The sequence below is a fragment of the Paroedura picta genome, chromosome 1 (assembly GCF_049243985.1).
Source record: "Paroedura picta isolate Pp20150507F chromosome 1, Ppicta_v3.0, whole genome shotgun sequence".
NCBI lineage: Eukaryota > Metazoa > Chordata > Lepidosauria > Squamata > Gekkonidae > Paroedura > Paroedura picta.
The window spans coordinates 5,843,636-5,868,776 of record NC_135369.1 but is presented as its reverse complement, the minus strand read 5'-3'; the positions used below and the strand labels follow the sequence as shown (position 1 = coordinate 5,868,776).

The window sequence follows — 25,141 nt, the reverse complement described above, 5'->3', positions numbered from 1 at the left end:
GTGACAGTGGATGAGTGAGAGGGTTGTGAGTGTCCTGCATTGTGTGTGTGTGTGAGGGGGGGTTGGACTAGATGACCCAGGAGGTCCCTTCCAACTCTATTATTCTATGATTCTAGGGGCCAGTTCCCCTGGAGCGAACAGCCACTTTGGGAGGTGGACCCGTGGCATTATACCTCCCCTGAAGCCTTTCCCATCCCCAAACATCTGTCCTCCTCAGGCTCCACCCCCCCTCCCCAATCTCCAGGTATTTCCCAACCTCGAACTGGCAACTTTTTTTTTTTACTGAGTAGACTAGAGACTCTGCAGCTCTGACACCTTGACACCACCACTTCACCAGGTGCAGCTCTCCTTAGAATCAAAGTTGGGAGGGATCTCCAGGGTCATCTAGTCCAGCCCCCTGCACTATGCAGGAACTCACAACTATTTGCCCACCCAATTTCATGCCCATGTGATCTTTCAAATTTCCAGAATCCAGCCTGGCCTGGAGGAAATCAGGGGTAGTCAGACTGCGGCCCTCCAGATGTCCATGGACTACAATTCCCAGAAGCCCCTGGCAGGGGCTTCTGGGAATTGTAGTCCATGGACATCTGGATGGCCACAAAATAGATCCTGGCAGTCCCCCTGGCAAGGTGCTCCATTTCATTTCTCGCGTGGCAGAGCTGCACCCAGCAGGCACGCCCTATACAACGTGGGGCCAAATAGATGCGCTTTTTAAAGCAGGCAGGCAGGGGGCTGGGGCTGCAGCCCGTCAGGTGCAGTTTTCACAGTGAGTCCCTCCGCACCAGGGAAGCTCAGCGGGACGTTGCCCTTTGCAATGGGAAGGGCGTGGAATTATTCTTGCAGACAGAGGCCGGGTACTTTGCAATGGCGAGAGTGCCTCTGAGAACGTGCAGAGTTCCCCTGCGCCAATCCAGGCTCCGCATCAGCCGCACCCGGGCTGCAGCACAGGGGCGGCTCCAAAGGACTTTGCAAGTCGCGTCGCCCAATCAGCGACAAGCATCCCTTGGAAAAGGCGGTCCTTAACCGGTATACGAAATCTACGCGAATCAGAGCAGGGATATAAGGGAGTGACATTCCTTGGTCCAATCAAAATGAAGCATTTGAAAGGCGCGAGACAGCCAATCACAGTGTGTCGAAGGAAGTCGAGCCGGGAAAGAATTCCGTAGGGGGCTATATTTTGATTGACACAAGGTGGGGAAAAAACGCTCGGACCGCTCCCGTTGTCATGGCGACGAGTGCGGTGGGAGAGAGGCGAAGCGTCGGAACTCAGGTAGATTGGGCGCATGCGCAGAGCGCGAAAGCTCCTTCCACTCGGCACGGGGGCGCGTGACAGCCTCGCCCCGGAAACGGAAACTGGAAGCCGATTCCTCTGGAGGAGAAAAAGAAGGCGCTTGCGAGGTCACATGGTAGGGGGACGGTGTGAGGTCAAAGGTCACACTAAATGAGGGCACATTGGAAGGCAGAGGTCACTCCAAAGTTGTGGGGTTGTTTGGGAGGGCCTTTTTAGTTCGTTTTTAAACATCCCCGTTTATTGTAGCCCCCCCGCCTTTCTCCCCAAGAGGCTGACGTCATTCTCTTCTCACAACATCCCTGCCAGGTAGGCCAGGCTGGTTTATTTGGTATTATTATTATTACTATTATTATTATTATTACGTCTATCATTTTAATTAGCTGGACGGCCTGACTGTCTGTAGCAGAAGGGGGGCAGGAAGAGGCTAGCACTTCCCCCCCCCCCCGGAGTGTAAACTTGGCTCCTTTCCATATTTCTTTTTATTTTTTGCTTGTCTGTCAGAATTGTTGTATTGCAAAAGCATGTAAGATGTCTACATAGGAAAAATAATGAGTAAATATTGCACCTAAAATGTTTCCCACTGGTTACTTAATCTCAGTACAGAAATCCAACTTGCTTTCCCTCCCTATTCATCTCTGGAATCTTTTAACCATTTTCATCGGAGCACAGTTGTTATTCCAGGAGCTCTGCAGAATCCACCTGGAAGTTGGTAGCTCTAATTTCACTGATACCCAGCCAAGGTGAACTCAGAACCTCCCAGCATTCCACGAAACAGCTGTTTGCCAAGCTGCAGTTCCTTTGCTGCAACCGGAAAGGGTGGTTTTCTAATTTCTGCATTCATTGACAGGCATGTCTTCCCACAGCAGCATTCCCTCTAGCCGCACCACGACTGGCCAGAAAAGCAGCTGAAGCCGGTCCCAGGAGACTGCCGTTCCAAACTCTTCACAATGCATCTTGTGCTCGGGAGCTGCAGTCGGATGGTAACCAGGCTGGCTTGCCAGGCAGTCACTAGATGCGGCCCTCAAGCGTTGGTTTGTCAGAGGACCTCCAGCAACACAGTAAGTATTGGGATGTGCACAAGGGCTCTAAGCAGTAGACTAGGGCTGTGTTTCGCCAGAGGCAAGGGTTTTGTTGATGGGTTTGGGTGGTCCAAGCATCTCAGTGAAGCAAGGGACTGTGGCAACACGCTTTTACTTTAATCATAGAAAAGAGAGAATTGGCAGTCTGCGGAAAGACAGCAATTCCTGATGGCCCTCTGGTCACTGGGGGCTTCCTGCATCAATGAGGCTTGAAGGTAGAATGTGGTCACCTGATCACACCATTGCCTCATCCTCCAGGCGGGGGGGGGCAGTTCTGGGATGGGTGTGAGAGGTCAGAGCCGTAAAGAATGGGTGGTATAAAAATCCAAATAAATAAATAAAATAAATAGTGCTGCAGTTTACTTATTTGTTTGCTTCCAATAGCATTGCAGAAGTCTTTTCTTTTGTCTGTCTCTTGTGAATTTGTTGCCAGACAGCTTAATTTAAGCTGGCGGGCCGGGTTTAATTCTCCCGGCCATATGCACTCAGTCGGATAACCTTGAGCCAGTCACAGCCCTGATAGGGCTGTTCTCACAAAGCAGTCCTGTCAGAGCTCTCTCAGCCCCAACAACCTCACCGGGTGTCATTAGTAGAGGAAGGGAAATAAGCTGAGACTCCTTCAGGTAGGGAAAAGTAAAAGGTAAAGGTATCCCTTGTGCAAGCACCGAATCATGTCTGACCCTTGGGGTGACGCCCTCCAGCGTTTTCATGGCAGACTCAATACGGGGTGGTTTGCCAGTGCCTTCCCCAGTCATTACCGTTTACCCCCCAGCAAGCTGGGTACTCATTTTACCGACCTCGGAAGGCTGAGTCAACCTTGAGGTTGACTCAGGATGGAAGGCTGAGTCAACCTTGAGCCGGCTGCTGGGATCGAACTCCCAGCCTCATGGGCAGAGCTTCAGACTGCATATCTGCTGCCATGCCTCTCTGCGCCACAAGAGGCTCTACAGGTAGGGAAAAGCGGGGTATAAAACCCAACTCATCTTGGTGATATGTATACACCCATACACACAGAGAGAAAGAGACTAGTTTACTGACTTTTTATATTTGTATTTAATTGTTGTACATATACATTATTTTAAACATTTGAATGTTGAATTAGAAACTAAGAGCCAGAATTGATCCCAAAGGTCATCTAGTCCAACTTGTTCCACAGTGCAGGAAATTCACGTGCTGCTCCCCCCCCCCCTTCAACACTCCCCCAGTGACCCCTGCTTCATGCCCAGAGGAAGGCAAAAAAACCCTCTAGGATCCCTGAGTCAATCTGTAGCAGGCATATGATTTAATGTATGTTGTACACTCTCTCAGAGACCCTATTGGCTAGAAAGGTGACAGAAATGTTTTAAATAAAGAAAAAGATTAGTGTTAAATTCCTGATGTGCAAAAAGGAATTGCTTCTTTGCATACAATCAAATAGTTCAATGGGGTATCTCACATTTTATAAGCCAGGATGTGAGGGGGAGATAGTGAAGCAAGGGCTTGCAGAGAATATAAGATATATATATATATATTAGAAGCAAAATTTGGAACAGGACAGCAGTACATGACCATAATTAGCACACTCAGTACACATGCATGTTTTATTGCTTAAGACTCCCATGGACCTTCGATACTGGAAAAACATTATCAGTAGATTAGATTTATTTCAGAACGTGCCCAGGAGACAGAATATATCAGAACGTTATCAGTTTTATGATTTGGTCTTATTATTTCCCCTCCATCATAGAAGAAAAAGAGCTGGGGTTTTATACCCCGCTTTTCTCTACCAGAAGGAGTACAGTCGCCCTCCTTTCCTTTCCCCACAGCAGACACCCTCTGAGGTAGGTGTGGCTGAGAGAGCTCTAATAGGACTGTTCTGTGAGAGCACCTCTAACAGGACAACTGGTCCAAGGTCACCCGGCTAGCTGCATGTGGTGGAGCGGGGAATCAAAAGCAGCTTGCCAAAGCAGAAGCTGCCACTCTTAACCACGAGACCAAGATTAACAGAATGCTAAATAATACAGATGTCTGGCATACCAGTGGCATGTATTAATAAAAGAAAGGAATTTCGAACAAATGCAGAGTAACTGGTGAAGTGTGAGGAAAGGGAAGCCAAGTGAATCAGTTATGTAGCAAACAACACTTGGCTGTATAGGGAGCTTATGGTAGGTCATGTTCAAGGCATACACAAGGTCCCAGGTTCAATCCCCATCATTTCCAGCTAAAGACCTCGACATGAGACCTTGGAAAACTGCTCCCTGTCTGGATAGACAGTAGTTCGATAGACCAGTGGTCGGATTCAGGACAGCACGCTGTGTTCAAACGTGCTGAGCCTCGTCCCCCTTTCCCCTTCCCGTCCAGCTCTTGTTAGTGCTGACCTGTCCTTTCTCTCCCACCCCCAATTTTTATTTTCAGGCTCATCTCAGTGAGTCCAAAGAGTCGAAGGACTATTCCCTCCCCAACTCTAGCTGGAGCCCGGATCTGATAGCTCAGTACAAGAAGTACACGGAGCTGTCCAAAGACAGGACGTGGAAAAGAGTGCCCTCCTACAGGGATGTTCTCGATCACATGCCAGGCAAGGACCATTTATTTATTTGTTTATATATCTATATACCGCCGCTCTCAAATGTCTCGCAGCGGTTGACAAAATCGATAAAATACAATGAAACCCCCTAAAACAGTGGTCCCCAGCCTTTTTATCACTGGGGACCGGTCAACGCTTGACAATTTTACTAAGCCCCGGGGGGGGGGGGGTTAGGCTTTTGTCGAGGGATGTCGCCGCCGCCTGAGCCCCTGCTCCACTTGCTTTCCCGCCGGCGCCCCTGACTTTCTGCCACCCACTGGGGGGCGCTGCCAGCAGCAGCTGTGCAGTGCCATGACAAGGGGGAGCCGCAGCCATGGCGGCTGCCGGAGAGCACCTAAGATGAGCTGGCGGCAGTGGCAAGGCAGCCCCCGAGGCAGCAGCCGGGGAGGAGGACGAGGAGGAGCCGCGGCCCAGTACCGACAGGGGTTGGGGACCGCTGCCCTAAAATACCCCATTAATATAAATATAACATGGTGAAATAATAACAAGATGGCGAATAATAAAATACCAACCACTCCCCCTGTTCAGCAAGGGTCAAATGACTCTCTCCCTGGTCCGAGGAATCCAATTGCCCTCAGCTTAGAGGTTAGTTTGATTGCCCCACGTGCCCTTTTTCTTCCCACCTATATGCTACACGTCTTATTTTCTTTATTTGGTTAATTTGTATCCCTCTTTTCTCCCTTGCCAGGGATCCGGAGCAACTTTTCACATCCCTCACCCTTCCTCCACCTAATCCTCATAACAGCTATCTTGTGTGGGTAGTTTAAACGAGGAGATCATGATGGGCTGTAGGTCACCTATCAGGCTTCCATAGGTGAGCATAGATGAGTCAGGCCAATGGCCCACCCAGGCCCAGGCATCATGTAAGAGAAGCCATGTTGAATCAGGCCATTGTTTCCTCCCGTTCCTCCCTCTGTGTCACCTAGTGGCCAAACCCAGGGGCCATCAGGAGGTCCACCAGTGGGGCCAGAACTCCAGAAGCCCTCCCACTCCTACCCCCCAAGCACTAAGAAGACAGAGCATCGCTGCCCCAAATATAAGATCATAAGAGAAGCCATGTTGGATCAGGCCAGTGGCCCATGCAGCCCCTCACTCTGTGTCACACAGTAGCCCAAACCCAGGGGCCATCAGGAGGTCCAGTTACACCTCACTGTTGTCACTTCTTATTGCCTCCACAGAAAGGGTGAGGCTAGAACACACACAGAAGAAGAGCACAGAAAGAAGGATGTTCCTCCGAAACCTGGATGAAGAAGGCAAGGGGTTTGAGTACGTTATGTTCCTGAACCCCTCGGAGAATAAGATAATCTCTGTGTTCCAGCTGGGACCCTACCTGGAAGGACCCCCAGGGTAAGTCTTGATATGGCCTGAAATTCCTTATTTGTGTGGGGTGGGGGGAATTATTTCTGAAACATCATACTGCAGCAATGATTTCACAATGTGATATATATGCAAGTCAACCTAGGAACATAAGAAAATCAGAGTCTAGTAGCACCTTTAAGACCAACAAAGATTTAATCAAGGCGTGAGCTTTCGGGTGCAAGCACCCTTCGTCAGACTATGATCTTCTTACATGACAGGGAATATATAGCAAAAATCAGTTCTGTTACATCTGTGTCACAACCAGATACAGCCAATGATAATCCTTTGTCAAAACAGCCAATGAATCCCCTAGAATTCAGTGTACTTTACAAAGACAAACCAAAGTGTTGCTGGTAGAGAGATCAAAAGCTATCCATACAACTGTGAGTCATTCCTCCCAGGGAATTGCTGGTCACTTCCCAAGGCCAGGGAGTCAAACTCAAAAATCCATTACAATGCCATATCTTACAATCATATTCAGGGCCTCTTGTGGCGCAGAGTGGTAAGGCAGCAGAAATGTTGTCTGAAAGCTTTGCCCATGAGGTTGGGAGTTCAATCCCAGCAGCCGGCTCAAGGTTGACTCAGCCTTCCATCCTTCCGAGGTCGGTAAAATGAGTACCCAGCTTGCTTGCTGGGGGGTAAACGGTAATGACTGGGGAAGGCACTGGCAAACCACCCCGTATTGAGTCTGCCATGAAAACGCTAGAGGGCGTCACCCCAAGGGTCAGACATGACTCAGTGCTTGCACAGGGGATACCTTTACCTTTACCTTTACAATCATATTATCACAAATAAAATACATAGTGAGGAATATGGATACACAAGTTGAACAAGGTTAGCATGAATAAAAAAAGCCTTTGTCTCTATTGAGTCCTGGGTCATAGTATAGAGTTTTGTAATAACAGTCACATAATCCCAATAAAAATAAATTGTGAGGAATGTGGAATCAAAAGTTACATAAGGTTAGCATGCATAGTGAGATTAAAAAACCTTTGTCCTTGTTGAGTCCAGGGTATGTCAAAGTATTGAGTGTTGTAATAACTTTCATTTCTGCAATCTCCCTTTCTAGCCTGTTCTTGAAGTTTCTTTGTAATGCAACAGCTACTTTTAAGTCCCTTATAGCAGTGGTCCCCAACCTTTCTGAGGCTGGGGACCGGCAGGGCAAGTGCCCGGCCGCGCATGCGCACATGCACAGCCCTGATTCCCTCTCCCCGCCCTCCCGCAGTAAGAAGCTTCCCGGGCTGCAAGCTTGCAGCCTGGGAGGTTTTTTACTGCGGGGGGGGGGGCGGGGAGAGGGAGCCGCGGCCCAGCGCCATGGCCTTCGCGGCCCATCACCAGGCCGCAGGTTGGGGACCAGTGCCTTATAAAATGTCCTGGAAGGTTGAAGTGTTCTCCGACAGGTTTTTCAGTCTTGTGGCTTTTGATGTCAGATTTGTGTCCATTAATTCTTTGGCGGAGGGTTTGACCTGTTTGCCCTATGTAGAGAACAGAGGGACATTGTTGGCACTTGATGGCATATACCAAGTTTGAAGATGAGCAGGTGTATAAGCCTTTGATGGTATAGGTGACGTTCTTAGGTCCAGTAATTGTGGCATTGGAGTGTATATGGCAGCAAAATTGGCATCTGGGTTTGTTGCAAGCTTTAGTACCAGTGTCCATGTTCACATGAGATGCTGCATTGTTGTGGGTGACGCTTGCTCCTGGGGAGGAAAGCTATGGCAAATCTAGACAGAATCCTAAAAAGCAGAGAAATCACCCTGCCAACAAAAGTGTGTTTAGTCAAGGCTATGGTATTTCCAGTTGCAAAGTATGGCTGTGAAAGTTGGACCATAAGGAAGGCCAATTGTCAAAGAATTGAGGCTTTTGAACTCTGGTGCTGGAGAAGACTCTTGCGAGTCCCTTGGACTGCAAGGCGAACAAACTGGTCAGTCCTCGAGGAGATCAGGCCTGACTGCTCCTTAGAAGTCCAGATCTTGAAGATGAAACTCAAATATTTTGGCCACCTCATGAGAAGGAAGGACTCCCTGGAGAAGAGCCTAATGCTGGGAGCAATTGAGGGCAAAAGAAGAAGACAGAGAATGAGGTGGCTGGATGGAGTCACAGAAGCAGTAGGTGTGAACTTAAATGGACTCCGGGGAATGGTAGAGGACAGGAAGGCCTGGAGGTTCATTGTCCATGGGGTCGCGATGGGTCGGACACGACTTTGCACCCAAAAACAACAACAACATAGAGGACGGAGCAGAATTGTTCTATCTTGCCCCAGAGGGACAGACCAGAACAACAACAAAGGGATCCTCCGTTTTGCGGTTCAAATGTGGTAACATAGTGTACCAGTATGCTGTACTGCCATTTGGGTTGGCGACAATCCCCAGAGTGTTTACTAAACATGTTGCCCCAGTGGTGGCTTTTAGGGTATGATATTTTCTCTTTCTTAGATGCTCTTTTTCTTCCTTTTTGTTCTTTTCTCCTCCTCCCCCCCCCTCCCAGGTTTGCGCACGGGGGCTCCATTGCAACCATTCTGGACACCACCCTTGGGGGTTGCGCCATGTCCTTGATGGGCCGTGTGATGACTGCAAACCTGAACATAAATTACAAAAAGTAAGTGCCTTTGGGGAGAAGGGGGCCAAGACGAGGCAAGAACTGGGGCCACACCAGGCAAAAAGGAGTGAGGAAAGAGCTGCTTCGGTCAGCTTTCCGAATTTCCTCTCTCAATGCTCTTAGTGGCAAAAACCTTCCATTGTGCCTGTTGGGTCACTGTGGCAAGAGAGGCTGCCCATGAGGAAGGACGGCCTTTTGTAAACCAGCTCCAACTGAGCTGCATTCAGTGTACATTGGAAGTTCAGCAGCAAAACCTGAACACAGCCCATCTTAGAATCATAGAATCATAGAGTTGGAAGGGGCCATACAGGCCATCTAGTCCCACCCCCTGCTCAACGCAGGATCAGCCCTAAGCATCCTAAAGCATCTTTCCCTGCTTTTTTGTGGATATGCATGAGCGTGAAGTGGTGTGCAAACACAGCTTTCTTCAAGTGGGAGAGTGCTTCATCCCTCGTTCTTGGAGCTCATTGGTAGGCGGTGGTCAGCAGCAGTGTCACCTGACCGGCACACGCTGCTGGCAGAGCCTCGTGGGAATTGTAGTTCACGGGCTTCCCGTTTAGCCCTTGGTGTAAGACAGCTCAGGGGAGGAGACAGAAAATGCAGCAACGTTTCTGCATGCCATAAACAGCGTCCCTGGGAGCAGCTTACAGGAAAGAATTGTGGCATATTAAGTTTACAATACTGCGAGGAAACGACACAGAAAATGCCATGAGGGATGAGTGCAATGCATAGTCAAAAATACTCTGATGGCTTTTCATGCCGAAAACATTGCCGCAATGCAGAATCAAAAACGGACGCGTGCTTTTTTTTCCGGACTTTTTTGTGCGTTTTCCTGAGCTGATGTTCCTGGCTAAACCCAGGCCCCAATCCTGGATGTTCTTCTCTTTCTCCTCCTCTAGTGCTTGTGCCTCTTGTCCATCCCTGTGCCAACCAGGGCAGGAAGCCATGTTTTCTTGACCAGGGAATGTCTTCCTTTTGCAGTCCCGTCCCGCTGGGTTCGGTCATCCGGACTGAGGGCAAACTAGACAAGGTGGAGGGGAGGAAAGTGTTAGTCTCCGGCCAGATGTGGAGCGTCGATGGAGGCACCCTTCACGCAGAAGCCACAGGTAAGTGCTTGACTTCCCCCCCCCCCAAGCTTGGATGGGTATTAAGATCACAGGGAGAGGACCTCCCGACTGCTCCACCTATCAGAGAAGCTCATAGAATCATAGAGTTGGAAGGGGCCATACAGGCCATCTAGTCCAACCCCCTGCTCAACGCAGGATCAGCCCAAAGCATCCTCATCTGGCATGCGTAGGAGAAAAGAGCCTTTTAGGTGGCAGCCGCATGACTGGGGAACAACCTCCCCAGAGAAGTTTGCTGAGCCCCCTCTTTTTCTGCTTTTGGAAGCAATCAAAGACAGTGTTATTTGATTAATTTACTAGCAGTCATCAACGACGCTTCCAATTTGTGTCTGTGTGTGTAGATCTTGTGTATTTTATGTATTTTGAATGCTTAGGCATCTGGGAGTCTATATTCTGCGTATCCATGAGAAAAACCAGATCTTTGTGTTGTGACACCAAAATTTCCCTTTTTGTTCACCGTGGTTGGTCTCTCCGCATTGGTCAATTTCGCACTGGGAGAGTTTTTTAAATAACAGGATAGATTCCTCAATGTGTATTTGCTCTCGGGTTGCCATCTTAGCGGAACATGAATGTTCCCTCCACACACACACACACAAAATTGGTGCACAAATTCCACTATTGCTCACTTTTCCCATTAGTTCATTATTTTTTAACAAGCCTGATGAGTAACCAAACTTTGAGCGCTGATTAGTAAAATTACCGGCAGGGAAAGCTTTAAGACATAGCGTTGCCCTGTGTTTCAGGAAAGCTGATCCTGCGTTGAGCAGGGGGTTGGACTAGATGGCCTGTATGGCCCCTTCCAACTCTATGATTCTATGAAAGTCTGTTAAAGTCTGCTTTCCTGAAGTCCAATCTATATGTCTTAACTACGTAAAGGTTTTCTCTTTCCCACGACTGGAAATTCCAAAAGCACATGGTCACTGCTACCAAGTGTGCCCACTACTTCCACCTCCTCTACCAGTTCTTCCCTATTGATGAGAATCAAGTCTACTTTCTGGGAAATGAAGCTGTCAGGAAGACAATTTAAGAAATTAATGGATTTTGTATTTTTAGCAGAGTTGGTCTTCCAACAGATATTTGGGTAATTGAAGTCACCCATGACCACTCTTTCCCCCCTCTTTGAGGATTGTGTAATTTGGCCTAGGAGTATCTCATACAAATCCTCTGACTGGCTTGGTGGTCTATAGCAAACCCCCACAATAATACCACTCTGCTTTCCTACTTCTTTTATATTCAACTGAACTTCCATGCTCAGGTACCGGTATTTCTTCACAAGTATAACGATTCATAACATATATTGCTACCCCCCTTCTTTACTTGTTGGTCCCTTTTGAACAGATTGTACCTCTCAATTCTAGTATTTCAATTGTGAGCCGCAAGGGAGTGGCGGGTAATAAATCGAATAATAATAATAATAATAATATTATCCCACCAAGTTTCTATGATTCCTATTAGGTCACAGTCCCATTTCTCTATTAGGACTACTAGTTCCTCCTGCTTGTTCCCCATACTCTGTCTCTAGTGTCTCTCTGGAGTTTGGTCCCGTTTCTGTCTCCTAGACTGTTTAATGATCGCCCCCTAAAGACAGTAAGAGGTTTTTTTCTTCTCAATTAAACACAGGTGAGGTCTTTGTGATCTCATGTCAGTAGGCATCCAGTGTCTCTGGCCCTTTTATGACTTTTAGTCTGTTTAAAGATCGCCCCAGAAGCCAATAAGACTTTTTTTTCCTGTCACGGCAACACAGGTGAGCTCTTTGTGATGTCATCTCAGTATGTCTCCAGTCTCTCTCTGTAGTTTGGCCCCTTTTCTGACTCCTAGACTGTATAAGGATCGCCTCAAAAGACAGTAAGAGGTTTTTTTCTTCTCAACTGAACACAGGTGAGGTCTTTGTGATGTCATGTCAGTAGGTATCCAGTGTCTCTGGCCCTTTTCTGACTTTTAGTCTGTTTAAAGATCACCCCAAAAGCCAGTAAGAGATTTTTTCCTGTCAAGGCAACTCAGGTGACCTCTTTGTGATGTCATCTCAGTAGGTCTTCTGTGTCTCTCTGGAGTTTGGCCCCTTTTCTTACTTTTAGTCTGTTAAAGATCACCCCATAAGCCAGTAAGAAGTTTTTTTCTTCTCAATTAAACAGAGATGAGGTCTTTGTGATGTCATGTCAGGAGGCATCCAGTGTCTCTGGCCCTATTATGAGTTTTAGATTGTTTAAAAATCGCCTCAAAAGCCAGTAAGAGGTTTTTTTCTTCTCAATTAAACACAGGTGAGGTCTTTGTGATGTCATGTCAGTAGGTATCCGGTGTCTCTGGCCCTATTATGAGTTTTAGACTGTTTAAAGATCACCTCAAAAGCCAGTAAGAGGTTTTTTTCTTCTCAAACACAGGTGAGGTCTTTGTGAAATGTCAGTAGGTATCCAGTGTCTGTAGAGACATCGTAGTCCATCCTTTGTGTGCCCCATGGTTTTGGTTTTTGAACTTCCTTGTAAGCTAGTAAAGGTAAAGGTACAGGTATCCCCTGTGCAAGCACCGAGTCATGTCTGACCCTTGGGGTGACGCCCTCCAGCATTTTCATGGCAGACACAATACGGGGTGGTTTGCCAGTGCCTTCCCCAGTCATTACCGTTTACCCCCCAGCAAGCTGGGTACTCATTTCACCGACCTCAGAAGGATGGAAGGCTGAGTCAACCTTGAGCCGGCTGCTGGGATCAAACTCCCAACCTCATGGGCAGACAGCTTCAGACAGCATGTCGCTGCCTTACCACTCTGCTCCACAAGAGGCTCTTCTGTAAGCTAGTAGTTCCCTGCTTATGTGCTGTTCTCTATAGCTTTGCAATCTTCCCATCTTCAGTTCCTGCCATCACACCAGGTTCTGAATTTACGTCTCACTCCCCCTTTGGATTTCGAAGAAGAAGAAGACTTGGTTCTTAAATGCCCCTTTTCTCTACCTCCCTGTGAGGCGGCATGTGGGAGAGCACAGAATCGAACCCGGCGCACCAGATTGGAAGCCCACCTTTAGAACTCCACACTCCTGACCATTACACCAAACTGGCTCTCTTTAGTTTAAAGCCCTCTTCACCAAGTGTGCAAGGGTTCTCCCAAAAATATTTTTTCTGTCCCTTGTGAGGTACACACCGTCTCTTGTTAATAGACCCTCATATTGACATCGTAGACCAGCGGTCCCCAACCTTTTTATCAACGGGGACCGGTCAACGCTTGACAGTTTTACTGAGGCCCGAGGTGGGGGGTATTTTGCCGAGGGACGTGAGAGGAGGGAGACAAAACTGGCCAAGAACCAGCAGGTTGACTAGTACCAGCGTTAGTCCTGCAGTGAATCTTCAAAAGGAATTGGAACAGATTAAGTTTGAATTTGAAGACATGAACGGAGACTCACAAAATATATTTGATGAGTCTTTAAGGTGCTCCTAGACTCTTGGTCATTTCCACTGCTACATTCCTGACCTTATTTCAGAACTTTTTACCATTGAGAAGCCCCTGAAATGTTCTTCAGGGTTCAGGAAACCGCGGGCGCCACGGACTAAATAAAAGAGTAAGGCATTCTGGGGCGGGATGTGTCCAGGATGAGGAAGGATCCGGATTGGACCCTTTCTCATGACAGACAATCGGAGGGACTAATCGAAGCGCCTGCCGATTGGTCCCTCTGATTCCCAGCCCCAGCAACTGCGAGCTGCGCTGTGCGCGGCTCGCAGTTGCTCCTGGCCTGACGCCCGAGGGAACCCCCGGCAGCCGCGCGGAGCGCGGCTGCCCGGGGCTCCCTGCCTGAGAGAGCCACCGCCTGCCCCAAAACAGCCAAAAGAGATGCAAGCGATGTCCTCTGTGTTTTCCGGCAACTCAACATTCCTCACATTGCTGACTTTAAGGCATTAAAGCATTTTAAAACTGGGGGGGGGGGGAGAGGGGGGCGAAAGGCAAACAGCCTCTCTGCCTAAAGCCCGCTCGAACCGTCGCAGAAAGAAAAACAAAACTGAGCTGCGGACTTCACAATCCAGAACCCTCCAAGGAGTGTGAAAGATCCCTTCCTCCCTAGAATGGCCATGGGGGTAAGAGAGCCAAAGGAGCCAAACGCCTCTCTCCCGGGGCTGGAGCGGAGAGAAGGGCAAAAGTGTCAGCCACGCAGCGGAGGATTCGGGGCACGGCAAAGCCCAGGAGGGACCGCAAACTCGCACGGCAAAGGGGCGCCGCTCGGACTCCCTGGAGGAAGGGGCCCCGCTCTTCCCACGCCGGCCGCAGCCCCCGCGCGCCGCCCCCTCGCCCCCAACTTACAATGGTCTCCGCCATGTCCTCGCAGCCGCTCCCGGCTCGCTTCCTGCCCAGGCTTCCGTGGCGCCGCCTATCGCTTGATCGTGCAGCCAACAAGGTTCCGGGGAGAAACAGTCCGCCGGCGGCCCCACCCCCTCACCCCCGCTGTAATCCAGCCTCTACTCGGACCCCTCTTGGGGCAGACGCAGGGCTATGTTCGCAGGCCCTATGCGCGGGCGTGCCCTGCCGGTCCCCAGCCTCAGAAAGGTTGGGGACCACTGCATTAACAGACTGCACAGAGACGACAGCCTGGTCGGTTTTACAGTAAGCCTAATGCCCCGCTGAAGATTGCACTTTCCCCAGTATTCTCCCAAGTGAGACAGAACGGCTCTTTAAGTTTCCTCTGAGCACTATTAGCCAGAGAGGTCTTCTTTCCAAAAATACAAGTTAAGATATTTCTAATTCTGCTTGCATTAAGTCTCTGGGTTCAGACACGGACACTCCAGCTCCAAACCACAAGGCAGCTCAGTTGCACACAAAAGAACTGGACTGCAATAGGCAGAACTGCTAGGCCTGAAATACTTGGTTAATCAACACTCCATTGTTTATAATGTATGTTTGGGACTGGGTCATACCGCTCGAATGGTTGGTTCCTTTAGTCATTCTGGAGAATCACAACAGCGGCCTTAGAATCCAGGTCTAGGCCTCACGTGCATATCCTTAGAATATATCCTTCCCCTCATAAGTAAAAATGAAACTTTATCCACACTGAAGGTGCTGTGGCTGCAAGCACACCCATTGAAAACAGTGACGTTGTATTGATGAGCCAGCCAGTAGGAACCAGTGCATCTCTGCTAGCAGTTGTGGCAGTGCCAGAGGAATCGTCCTTAGAACAGTCTGGGGAAAACAAGACATCCTGAGAAGTGGTGGGTTCCGCTGACATTGGTTCATGCGCTGAGCAGGGTGTCACACTTCATTTTGAGCTCAGTTATCTTATTTGCTCCTAGAAACAGCCTAGGTGAGTGCCATATGAATCCCACTTGATAGGAACTGCCAGATAAAATTCTCCAGTGTGGCCGCTGATGGACATCATCTCAGTCCTTTGGTTAGGCCCTCCACGGATGGCAGGGTACCAGTCATTTTGGATGGTCCCTCCATGGATGGCAGGGCACCAATGATTTCAGTTGCTAGGCAGGGCTGCCTACTTAGCATAACGTCAGGCCGCTGCCCGAGGGAACCCCCGGCAGTCGCGCAGAGCCGCCCAAGAGAGCCGCCGCCTGCCCCAAAAGAGAGCCGCCCAAGAGAGCCGCCGCCCGACAAGGTCAGTTTCTAGCGCCTGCTGTATTCGGCATACAGCGGGCTTTATTACTAGTCATGCATAATATGGTTGGGAAGCATAGCTGTGTACATGCCCACCTGGGACCTCCCCACCCCCTCCATACCCCAAATTGGCCATTGGGGGGGGGGGCTGGTCGACATAACCATATATGGTCACCTCACCCAATAAATGTTTTAAAATTTTCAGGCTTATCCTGCATTGAGCAGGAGGTTGGATTAGATGGCCTGTATGGCCCCTTCCAACCCTAGGATTCTAGGATTCTGATTTTTAAAATATATAAAAAACTAGCTTCAAAGCCCATTCCTAAGAACGGGCCTTGAAATGGGTCCCTTTCCCTGGTCAGGCAGCTTAAGGTGGCTTTGGGTCGCAGCTCACAGCCAGATCAAGTGGGTCGGGCAGGGGCTGGCCAGCTTGTTAGCAGGGCCGGGACAGAGCTCCTTAGCAGGCAATCAGCAGGCTGGGAGGCCCTTTTTAGTAGGCCAAGAGGCCCTCGTTAGCAGGCCCTCCACCATGAGTGCCCAGGGCCTTCTCCCCTTACCTGCTGCTGGCTCCAGGCACTGAGATGCGTCTGAGAGCAAAGAGGCTAGAGTCCAGGGATGGGGGGCAGGAGCTGCAGGGGCAAAGCTGGCTGCACCCTGATTAGCCCTATTCCGACTTGGACAACCGGATACATTTCACCCCCCCCCCCCCCAGCTGTTTCACAAATATATAGAGGAACCATGGATAAGGATTAACTAACTCCCACTCATTCATTCCACAAAACCCTGGTTGAGAAAGCCAGATGTTGCTGGATTCTTGCTCTTTTCCACTGCTAGGGACAGACCATCACACTTTTTCTTTCTGCCTCTTCTCTCTGATTTTAGCACTGTTCATCCAGCTAGCTTCACAGGCGAGTCCCCAGCCGCCAGAGCGCTCCAAGTAACCCAATCGAGTACAACGGAGGGACCAGGAACAGGTGGTCGTGAACAGACCGAGGCACGTTCTCTGTCAGCATCTCTGCCCCTGCAGAAGTCCTCCCGGATCCGACCCTGCATGGCGTGGCAAAGAAGATGCCTTGGATCCCGACCGTCCGTGCCTCTTTTGTCAGCCGGCCTCCAGGTTTTATACAAAGCGAGCATTCCTGGAGCTGGAGTCCCGTTTCTGGCATGCCATGTCCGACCAGCGGGGTGGTTTCCTGGGAGCATCTCTGGTTCCACCTCCATTAGTTTGCCTGCACTTTTCTCCCCTTCAGAGATAGGGTTTCTCTCCCAGGAAGCGATACTGTTTTTCCCAGCCTTCTGGGGGAATACAGGAAGACCATTCCTGTAAGTTCAGGTACCTTAAGCATTCAGAAGTTTTCCACATTTCGCTGTTATTTCTGCAAGGAGCTTTCCTCTGTTGCAAGAAGGTTAAGGAGCAGGCAAAGGAGGAAAATCTGCCGTCTGTGGAGCCAACCCACACTTTCTGACCCAAAATCCTTTGGCCCGAAAAGTATTTTTGTTTGCTAAGCTCTTTTCCTGATCTGGCTGCTTCAAGTGTGGATGAAGAAGTTGAGTTCTGTGCACGAAAGACAAATTTGCCTAGGCCTGCTGAGAAAATTCCAAAAAAGGACAGTCATATGGTAATAATAAACTATTTTATTTTTCTAACCCACCCTTCTCGAAAGACTCATGGCAGGTAACTTCATCAAGCAATATAAGAGTTTCACTGCAATATAAGAGTGTTAAGCCTTGCCTGGGAGTGTTAAGCCTTGAAAGCAAGAGGCTGAATTCAAAAAGGCTTCAGGGACATTCTTTTACGGCAGGGGTAGTCAAACTGCGGCCCTCCAGATATCCATGGACTACAATTCCCAGGAGCCCTTGCCAGCATTCGCTGGCAGGGGCTCCTGGGAATTGTAGTCCATGGACATCTGGAGGGCCGCAGTTTGTCTACCCCTGGTTTACAGTATCAGAAAAGGTGCTTACTGCTGTTACAGGTATGTAGTTCTCATTTGCTGCTTCTGTTAAGCCAGCGTGGTACAGTGGTTAAGAGCAGCAGTTTCTAATCTGGCGAGCCAGGTTTGATTCCCTGTTCGTCCACATGTAGCCAGCTGGGTAACCTTGGGCAAGTTGCAGCCCTGATAGCGCTGTTCTTGCAGAGCAGTCCTTCAGCCTCACCTACCTCACAGGGTGTCTATTGCGCGGAGAGGAAGAGAAGGCGTTTGTAAGCTGCTTTGAGACCCCTTTGAGTGACGTAAAGTATAAAATCCAACTGTTATTATGAATAGTGGTAGTAGTATTGTATTAACACGGGATGCTGAGCCCAGCTTGTACGCATGGAAAGTGTGGGCTCGAGCATATGAAGAATGTCACCACTCAGGTAGTCTGGATGTCAACCTCAAGGCAGGGCCTGGTGATCACCCAGCACTATAAATGGTCTTCGTACAACAGAGATCTGTTCCCCTGGAGCTTTTTTTTTGGGGGGGGGAGGGGAGAGAATGTGGCATTCCACTCTGCCGAGGCACTTTCTATTAACTAAATCTCCAGGAGTTTTCCTGCCTGCATTCGACAACATTGTTTAGCTCCTGCTGGGAGAACTTGCCCGACTGAGCTGGGATTAAATTCTCAGATGGGGCTCAGACACGTCTTTGCAGTTTCATCGGAGGTTTTAGCCCCAGGAAATTGAATGTTCCCAAGATTGTCATCCTTAGGACTGATTCCCCCCCCCCCCCCTTTACCTGAGATTATTCATCAAAATTGGGCATAGGGCCTTTTTGAAGCAGAAATGGCCAGCGTAGCGCTGGTTTGGGGTCAGCCTAGACCTCTAAAAAGGGGGGGGGGGTTATTTTAGTCACCATATTCCCCACCACCCAGAACTTTACTAGGATTCAGCTCAAGTAGGCAGTTGACATGCAGCCAGCTGGGTGATCTTGCGAGCGTGCGCAGGAGCTCCGCGAATGCACGTTTGCGGCCATGCATGGCGCAAATGCGCATTCGCGACCGGGCACAGCCCTGCGGAGGCAGGGAGCCGCGGCCCATTGCCAGGGCCTTCGCGGCCTGGCAGCGGGCCACGGCCCGGTGGTTGGGGACCACCGCTTTAGGATGCTTAGGGCTGATCCTGCGTTGAGCAGGGGTTTGGACTAGATGGCCTGTATGGCCCCTTCCAACTCTATGATTCTATCTTGGGTCATTCCAAGTTCTCCTTGAACGTTCTCAGCTCCACCTCCCTCACAAGGTGACTATTGTGAGTGGATTCAAATGGGTCGCCGTGTTGGTCTGAAGCAGCACAATAGAATCAAGAGTCCAGTAGCACCTTTAAGACCAACTAAGATTTATTCAGGGCGTGAGCGTTCGAATGCAAGCACTCTTCATCAGACTCCTTACATGACCGTGGGAATATATAGCAAAATTTAATTCTGTTACATTAGTAATCTGTGTCACGCATCCAAATACAGACAATGATAATTCTTTGCCAAAACAGCCAATCAATCCCCTTGAAATTCAGTTGTTGTTCACACAAACATGGGAGAAATAAAACTCCCTGGGAAAGTGATCAAAGGCTTATCCCTTTGATCCCTTATCCACTATCTTATCCCAAAGATAGTTACCTGCAATTACCTTGTAAGAATGTTTCACACAGATATGGGAACAGATGGGGCAAGCAACATACGGTGAAGCGATAGCCTTTGATCACTTTCCCAGGTTGGATCCCAGTTCCTGTAAAGAAATAATCATTACCTTTATTTATCCATATTATTTAAAGCCAGCTCGGTGTAGTGGTTAAGAGCAGTGGCCTCTAATCTGAAGAACAGGGTCTGGTTCCCCTCTCCTCACATACCGACAGTCTCCTTGGGCCAGTCAGTTCTCTCAAAGCTCTCTCTCTCAGAGCTCCCCGACCTCACAGGTTGCCTACTGTGGGAATAAGCTGTAGAACAGGGGTAGTCAAACTGTGCCCCTCCAGATGTCCATGGACTACAATTCCCAGGGAATAAGCTGTAGAACAGGGGTAGTCAAACTGCGACCCTCCAGATGTCCATGGACTACAATTCCCAGGAGCCCCTGCCAGCATTCCATGGACATCTGGAGGGTCGCAGTTTTACTACCCCTGCTGTAGAACAAGCTAACTGCTGGCTACCACCAAAAACCGGCAAGCCAGCAATAGTGTCTATCATTTTGCATTACGTGACATTTCCATTTTATCTCCTGTTCACCTCCCATAAGGTCCCCCAGATCCAACCCCCAAGGACCCTTTTTATTTATTTATTTGATTTATTGCCCACCACTCCCATACAATGGCTGGTGGCAGGTTACAATGTCCTCAGGAGAAGGACTGATGTAAACTGTCCCACTAGTCTAGGTGAGAGCCTCTTGTGGCGCAGAGTGGTAAGGCAGCCGTCTGAAAACTCTGCCCATAAGGCTGGGAGTTCGATCCCAGCAGCTGGCTCAAGGTCAACTCAGCCTTCCATCCTTCCGAGGTCGATAAAATGAGTACCCATCTTGCTGCTGGGGGGTAAACTTTAATGACTGGGGAAGGCCCTGGCAAACCACCCCGTATTGAGTCTGCCATGAAAACGCTAGAGGGCGTCACCCCAAGGGTCAGACATGGGGATACCTTTACCTTTAGTCTAGGTGGCAGGTAATCTGCAGATTAAAAACAGATTAGTAGATCATTAATATAATGGATGAAAAATAGAGTGGCTAGTAGGCAGCCTTATCTGACACTTTTGTAAGTTTTTATTCTGTCCGGTTAGGTGGCCTTGTCTGCTGCATCTGACTCTGAATGAGGTCTGCTCACGCAGGGATTGTATCAAAAAGAGGAGTCCTTTATCTGTTGAAGAGGCCTCCAGTTTAGCCCATAGCCATGCCCTTGAGACAGAATCAAAAGTAGCTTTGAAGTCAACAAAGGATGCATCCAATGAAGTTACAGATCTAGCACTCTATTTTTCTATTAGCTGTTGTAGTACCAAACAATGCTCCCTTTACCCACGCTAAAATCTGCTTCTGCTGGCACTATGATTCCTCTGCTAGCCAAGAAATAAATTTGTCTTGCGTCTCACGTTCAACTTGCTGGTGACGCTTAACAGACTAATAAGCCTATAATTGGCGGGATCATTGTATACTATTTTTCAAGGAAGGGATCATTAGGTTCCTTGCGTCTATTTAAATCTACCATTAGCATTCTAGCGTCAGGATAATTCAGCATCAAAGATGATACATAATTCTCTAGTTTAGCCCAAATCTCTGTCACCTCTGCTTTCCTTTTTCCCCGGGAGGGTGCGGGGGAGGTAAACATCACTCGGACAGACCCTCTCTCCCAACATAGCAATACCGACAATGCATATGGTTTGAGAGCAGCTATTTCTGAGCATTTTACATTTAGCTAAGTTGAAATCAAGATTCCCAGCCCTCCCTTGAGTCTGCGTGGGCCTTTCCCAGGGGTGGCTGCCAAAGCAAAAGTATGGAAGCCATCTAAAATTAGAGAGGTATCGGTCCATGACTCCTGCAACGCTCTGACGTCATGCTTCTTCCTCTAGAAGGGGATGTTAGAACATTCCGCAAGATATCTGTACCAGCTGGCTACGTTCCATGATAGAAGGTCTAAAGTGTTAACAGAGATTTCAAGATCATTTTCCCCTGCCACTCACGCAGACTACTTCAGACCATGGGGGATCAAGCCCAGTCACAATTTCATAGTTCCAGCCTTTGTTTGATGACTTCTGAAGTTCAACATGAACTGATTGTTCTTTTGGAGTCCTTATTTTCCATTTGGATCTAATATTTGATACTGTGGGGAGGTGAGAACAGACTCTGGTGGAGATCTTCAGGCCTTTCCACATGCCATTAATGTAGTGTCATACTTACCTGATGGAGATGTTACATTTTTGACGTTTCACATGACATCGCCAACTTCCAATGTCTGTCTGGCAAAGATGGCGGCCGGAGCTGTCCAGAATTGGACTGCTCCCGAAACTAAATAGGCTCAGCCCAAGAAAAGCGGCCAAAAAAATCACCATAAATTGGCCAGTCTAAAGCAAAAAAAGAAACAAAAAAAACAGCTACATTGATTGCCTGAATCAACTAATGAAAACTACAGAAAACTTGAAAGAACGCAACAGACTGAAAACTCAAGACCAGAGACCCAACAACGTCCAAGCAGAAAGCAAGAGCAAGTAAGTAGTGCCAACTAAGAAAAACAGAGAAACGGAAAGGAACCAGCCAGAACAAAACCGAGAGAAAGAGAAAATAAATTAATCCATCAACAACTGTGGGACACAAGCGGAGACTCCAAGATCGCCGTCAGGGCCCATACAAGAACTACCCAACGGCTACCTGCTGGTCTCCATTGCGACCAGGAGCCCGACTAGAGGGAGACCAACCACCAGACTGGCAGCAACTGCCAGTCACCTGCACCGTCCGCAGCAGCCGGACCCGTCACTGAGACCAGCTATCCCCGCAACGTCCTCTGCTGCTGCATCTGCCCGTACGGCGTATCAAGGCTGGACTTCCCTCACGGCCAGCCACCGCCACAGCTCCATCACTGTCGCGCCCACCACCCTCCGCAGCCCCGTGGCCTCAATCGCCATCGTGCCCACCGCTGCCATCTGCTGCAACCAGCTATCTCTGTGGCCTCCGCCGATCCAGTGCCCTCCGTTCACACTCTCCACCCATGCTGCAACCGTTGGCCGACTGGAGAAATCATCACGGCTGGAGCCCCTGCCAAGACCTGCCTGCGCTACTGATCGAGGAAACCTCACGGCTGGAGCCCTGCCATGGCCTGCCAGCTCCGCAACCCAATTACTGCTCAGCCCGTGACGCACCTCACCGCACCACCAACCCAGAAGACTTCTGGATTACTACCAAAAAGAAGGAAAGAAAAAAGAGAAGTACTAAGTCTTGGGGGGGCACAATAAACATAATTTATTCCAAGAAGGGGGGGGGGAAGGACGTCAGACAGACTATTAAGGACGGACAATTACTCCAAGAAGGAGAAGGGACTAGAGACAGTTTACTAGAAACTTTGGGCGGGGACAGTACATTAAGCGGGAAAACATCAGACAAGAAACACTGTGGTTGGGTGGGAACAGTAAATTAAGCGGGAAGAAATCAAACAGGAAACACTGTATGAAAAAAGAGGGGAGGGAGGGGAAAAGGGGAGGAGGAAGGAAAAAAGGTGGGGAAAAAGGGGGAGGAGGGAGGGGTAAAGGAGAGAAAAAAGGGAAGGGAAAAGGAGGAGAAATCACGAAATCAAATTGCCCACCTACCAATTAACTAACCCATATCTGATTTATTATATCAAGCACTTACTCAGGTAGCCTGAATAAATCAATCTAACCACCTACCCATTTGGACCCAAATCAACTGCCCCCTTACCCTAACCTGTTCTACCCTCTAATCAACTTAACCACCTACCTAACTTAATCCAGGCTATCACTCCTCTACTTAATTAGTCTGAACCATTGATTATTATCCAACCCAGCCTCCTACCCAATCAAATCCAACCTATCACTCCTGTACCCAACCTGAGTTGGCTCCCATCCAACCCTGCTGTTAAAATTAGGAAGGAAATAGGGAAAAAAAATAAGGAAATCAATTACCCAACAACAAAAAAAGAGGAGGGAAAGGGCAGAAGGGAAGAAAAATCTACAACCAAAGAAAGGAGGAGAGGGAAGGAAGGACAATTCCTCTATCTAGCCACAGCCCAATAAAACTAAAACAAATAAAACAAACCTCTGCAATCCCAAACCAAATATGAAATAACACCAGATTGCACATACACTATATACACTACACACTCCTGTAGTGGGCAACCCTGAGATGCCACAATATGCGACCAGGGCTATTCCTCCAGATCCTAACAGACTTCACAAAACGAATCACACCCTACACGCAATACATAATTGTCCACAGCTGGAATTGGGCAGCCCTGAGATGCCTTAAATAGTTATCAGGGCTAACCTTCCACAAACAAAAACACACAAATTAGAAACCAAAAACAAACAAAAAAACCCGATAAGCATAGAACCAGGGTTGTAATAACCCTAGCCAAATTCACAGGAACTAAGAACTTAAGCCAACCGTGTCCGAAACAGAACAATATACCATCAAATATGGAGCAAGAAAAAGGAACTGAGGGAGAGGAAATTGCAGGGGCCCTGAAATATAATAATAAGGGGCAGAGGCAGAGACAGCAGGTGATGGAGATGCACAGAAGCAAGGGGCCCAAAAACCAACCATACTCCTGGCCCCTTATAAACTCTGCCCTATCCCTCGTGACACTAGGGTGGAGGCAAAGGCAAACAACCCGCCTCTGACACTGGTGCTGTGCAATGCCAGGTCAATAAGGAACAAAACCTCTACTCTGCAAAACTACTTTGCGGAACACAGAGCGGACCTGGCGTGCGTGACAGAAACCTGGACCAGGGAGGGTGAAACTGTCGCCCTTAAAGACCTAGCCCCTGTCGGGTTCTCTGTCCTCACCAGTCTCGGAAAGCGGGGCGGGGAGGAAGGGTGGCTAGCATGCTTCCCCTGCAGCCTCCAATAAGCAGTAATGACACACTCTTCACCCATTTCTCTAGCCTTGAGAAGGACTATCTCAGCTAGGGTGGTAAGGCAGCCAATATGCTGTTTGAAGCTGTCTGCACATGAGGCTGGGAGTTCAATCCCAGCAGCCGGCTCAAGGTTAACTCAGCCTTCCATCCTTCCGAGGTCGGTAAAATGAGTACCCAGCTTGCTGGGGAATAAACGGTAATGACTGGGGAAGGCACTGGCAAGCCACCCTGTATTGAGTCTGCAGTGAAAACGCTAGAGCGTGTCACCCCAAGTGTCAGACATGACCCAGTGCTTGCACAGGGGATACCTTTACCTTTACCTCAACTATGAAATAAAGTTTGTTTTTGTGAGAGAACATCAAAAACTAACTTCCAGAGAGGAACAGGCTGTTTTCTCTGCCTGGTAAGACTTTAACCAGGACGGACCAGGATGTAGAATTATAGCCAATCCTTAATAACTGTATGATCAATCAGAAGGTGGCACTAATTTTCTTTGTCACCATGCCATCAAGCTTACAAGGGACTCCCATTTGAATAAAGTAAAGCGCCATTATTGAATTATTTAGATATTTTTATAGCACAAATCTGGGAATTTCTGTGATGATGTCATCCATTCGGACAATTCTATAGGAAAATCTTCACTGTATGTCTCTGTCTCTGACTGCTTCTATTAGTTGGTCCATGGTCATCCCTGTGTCGGCCTTGATCGTGTCTAGCCAGCGGATCCTTTGGCGACCACATTTCCTTTTGCCGCTGACCATGCCGAGCATTAATGATTTTTCTAGCGAGTTTGATCGCATGATGTGCCCAAAGTAAGTGAGCCTTAGCTGTAACATCTTGGCTTCTAATGACACAGTTGGTTTGCTCCTCTCTAAAACCGTCTTGTTGGTAACTTTGGCTGTCCATGGTATTTGCAGCATTCATCTCCAACACCATTTCTGTACTAACCCTGAAATATTTTTGTCATACATGACGTTGTTCCCTCCTGATGGGGGACAACCATTTTACATACGTATCTTCATGAGGATCTG

General features: G+C 48.7%; 1 protein-coding gene across 6 annotated transcripts; it reads left to right on the top strand.

The window, feature by feature from the left end:
- Positions 1–1,132: 1,132 nt before the first annotated feature.
- On the top strand, positions 1,133–17,236 carry LOC143829566 (acyl-coenzyme A thioesterase THEM4-like). Of its 6 annotated transcripts, none has more exons than XM_077320751.1 (7): positions 1,133–1,270; positions 2,155–2,349; positions 4,765–4,924; positions 6,112–6,280; positions 8,780–8,890; positions 9,872–9,996; positions 16,468–17,236. In XM_077320751.1, the coding sequence occupies exons 2-7, from the start codon at positions 2,239–2,241 to the stop codon at positions 16,524–16,526; spliced, it is 735 nt and encodes a 244-aa protein (XP_077176866.1). In that variant the 5' UTR covers positions 1,133–1,270; positions 2,155–2,238; the 3' UTR covers positions 16,527–17,236. The 6 variants fall into 6 exon arrangements, with proteins under 6 accessions (XP_077176866.1, XP_077176856.1, XP_077176847.1 ...); XM_077320741.1 differs by lacking the exon at positions 1,133–1,270 and adding an exon at positions 1,283–1,406; XM_077320732.1 differs by lacking the exon at positions 1,133–1,270 and adding an exon at positions 1,308–1,597 and having other exon boundaries at positions 2,158–2,349.
- The last annotated feature ends 7,905 nt before the right edge of the window (positions 17,237–25,141 follow it).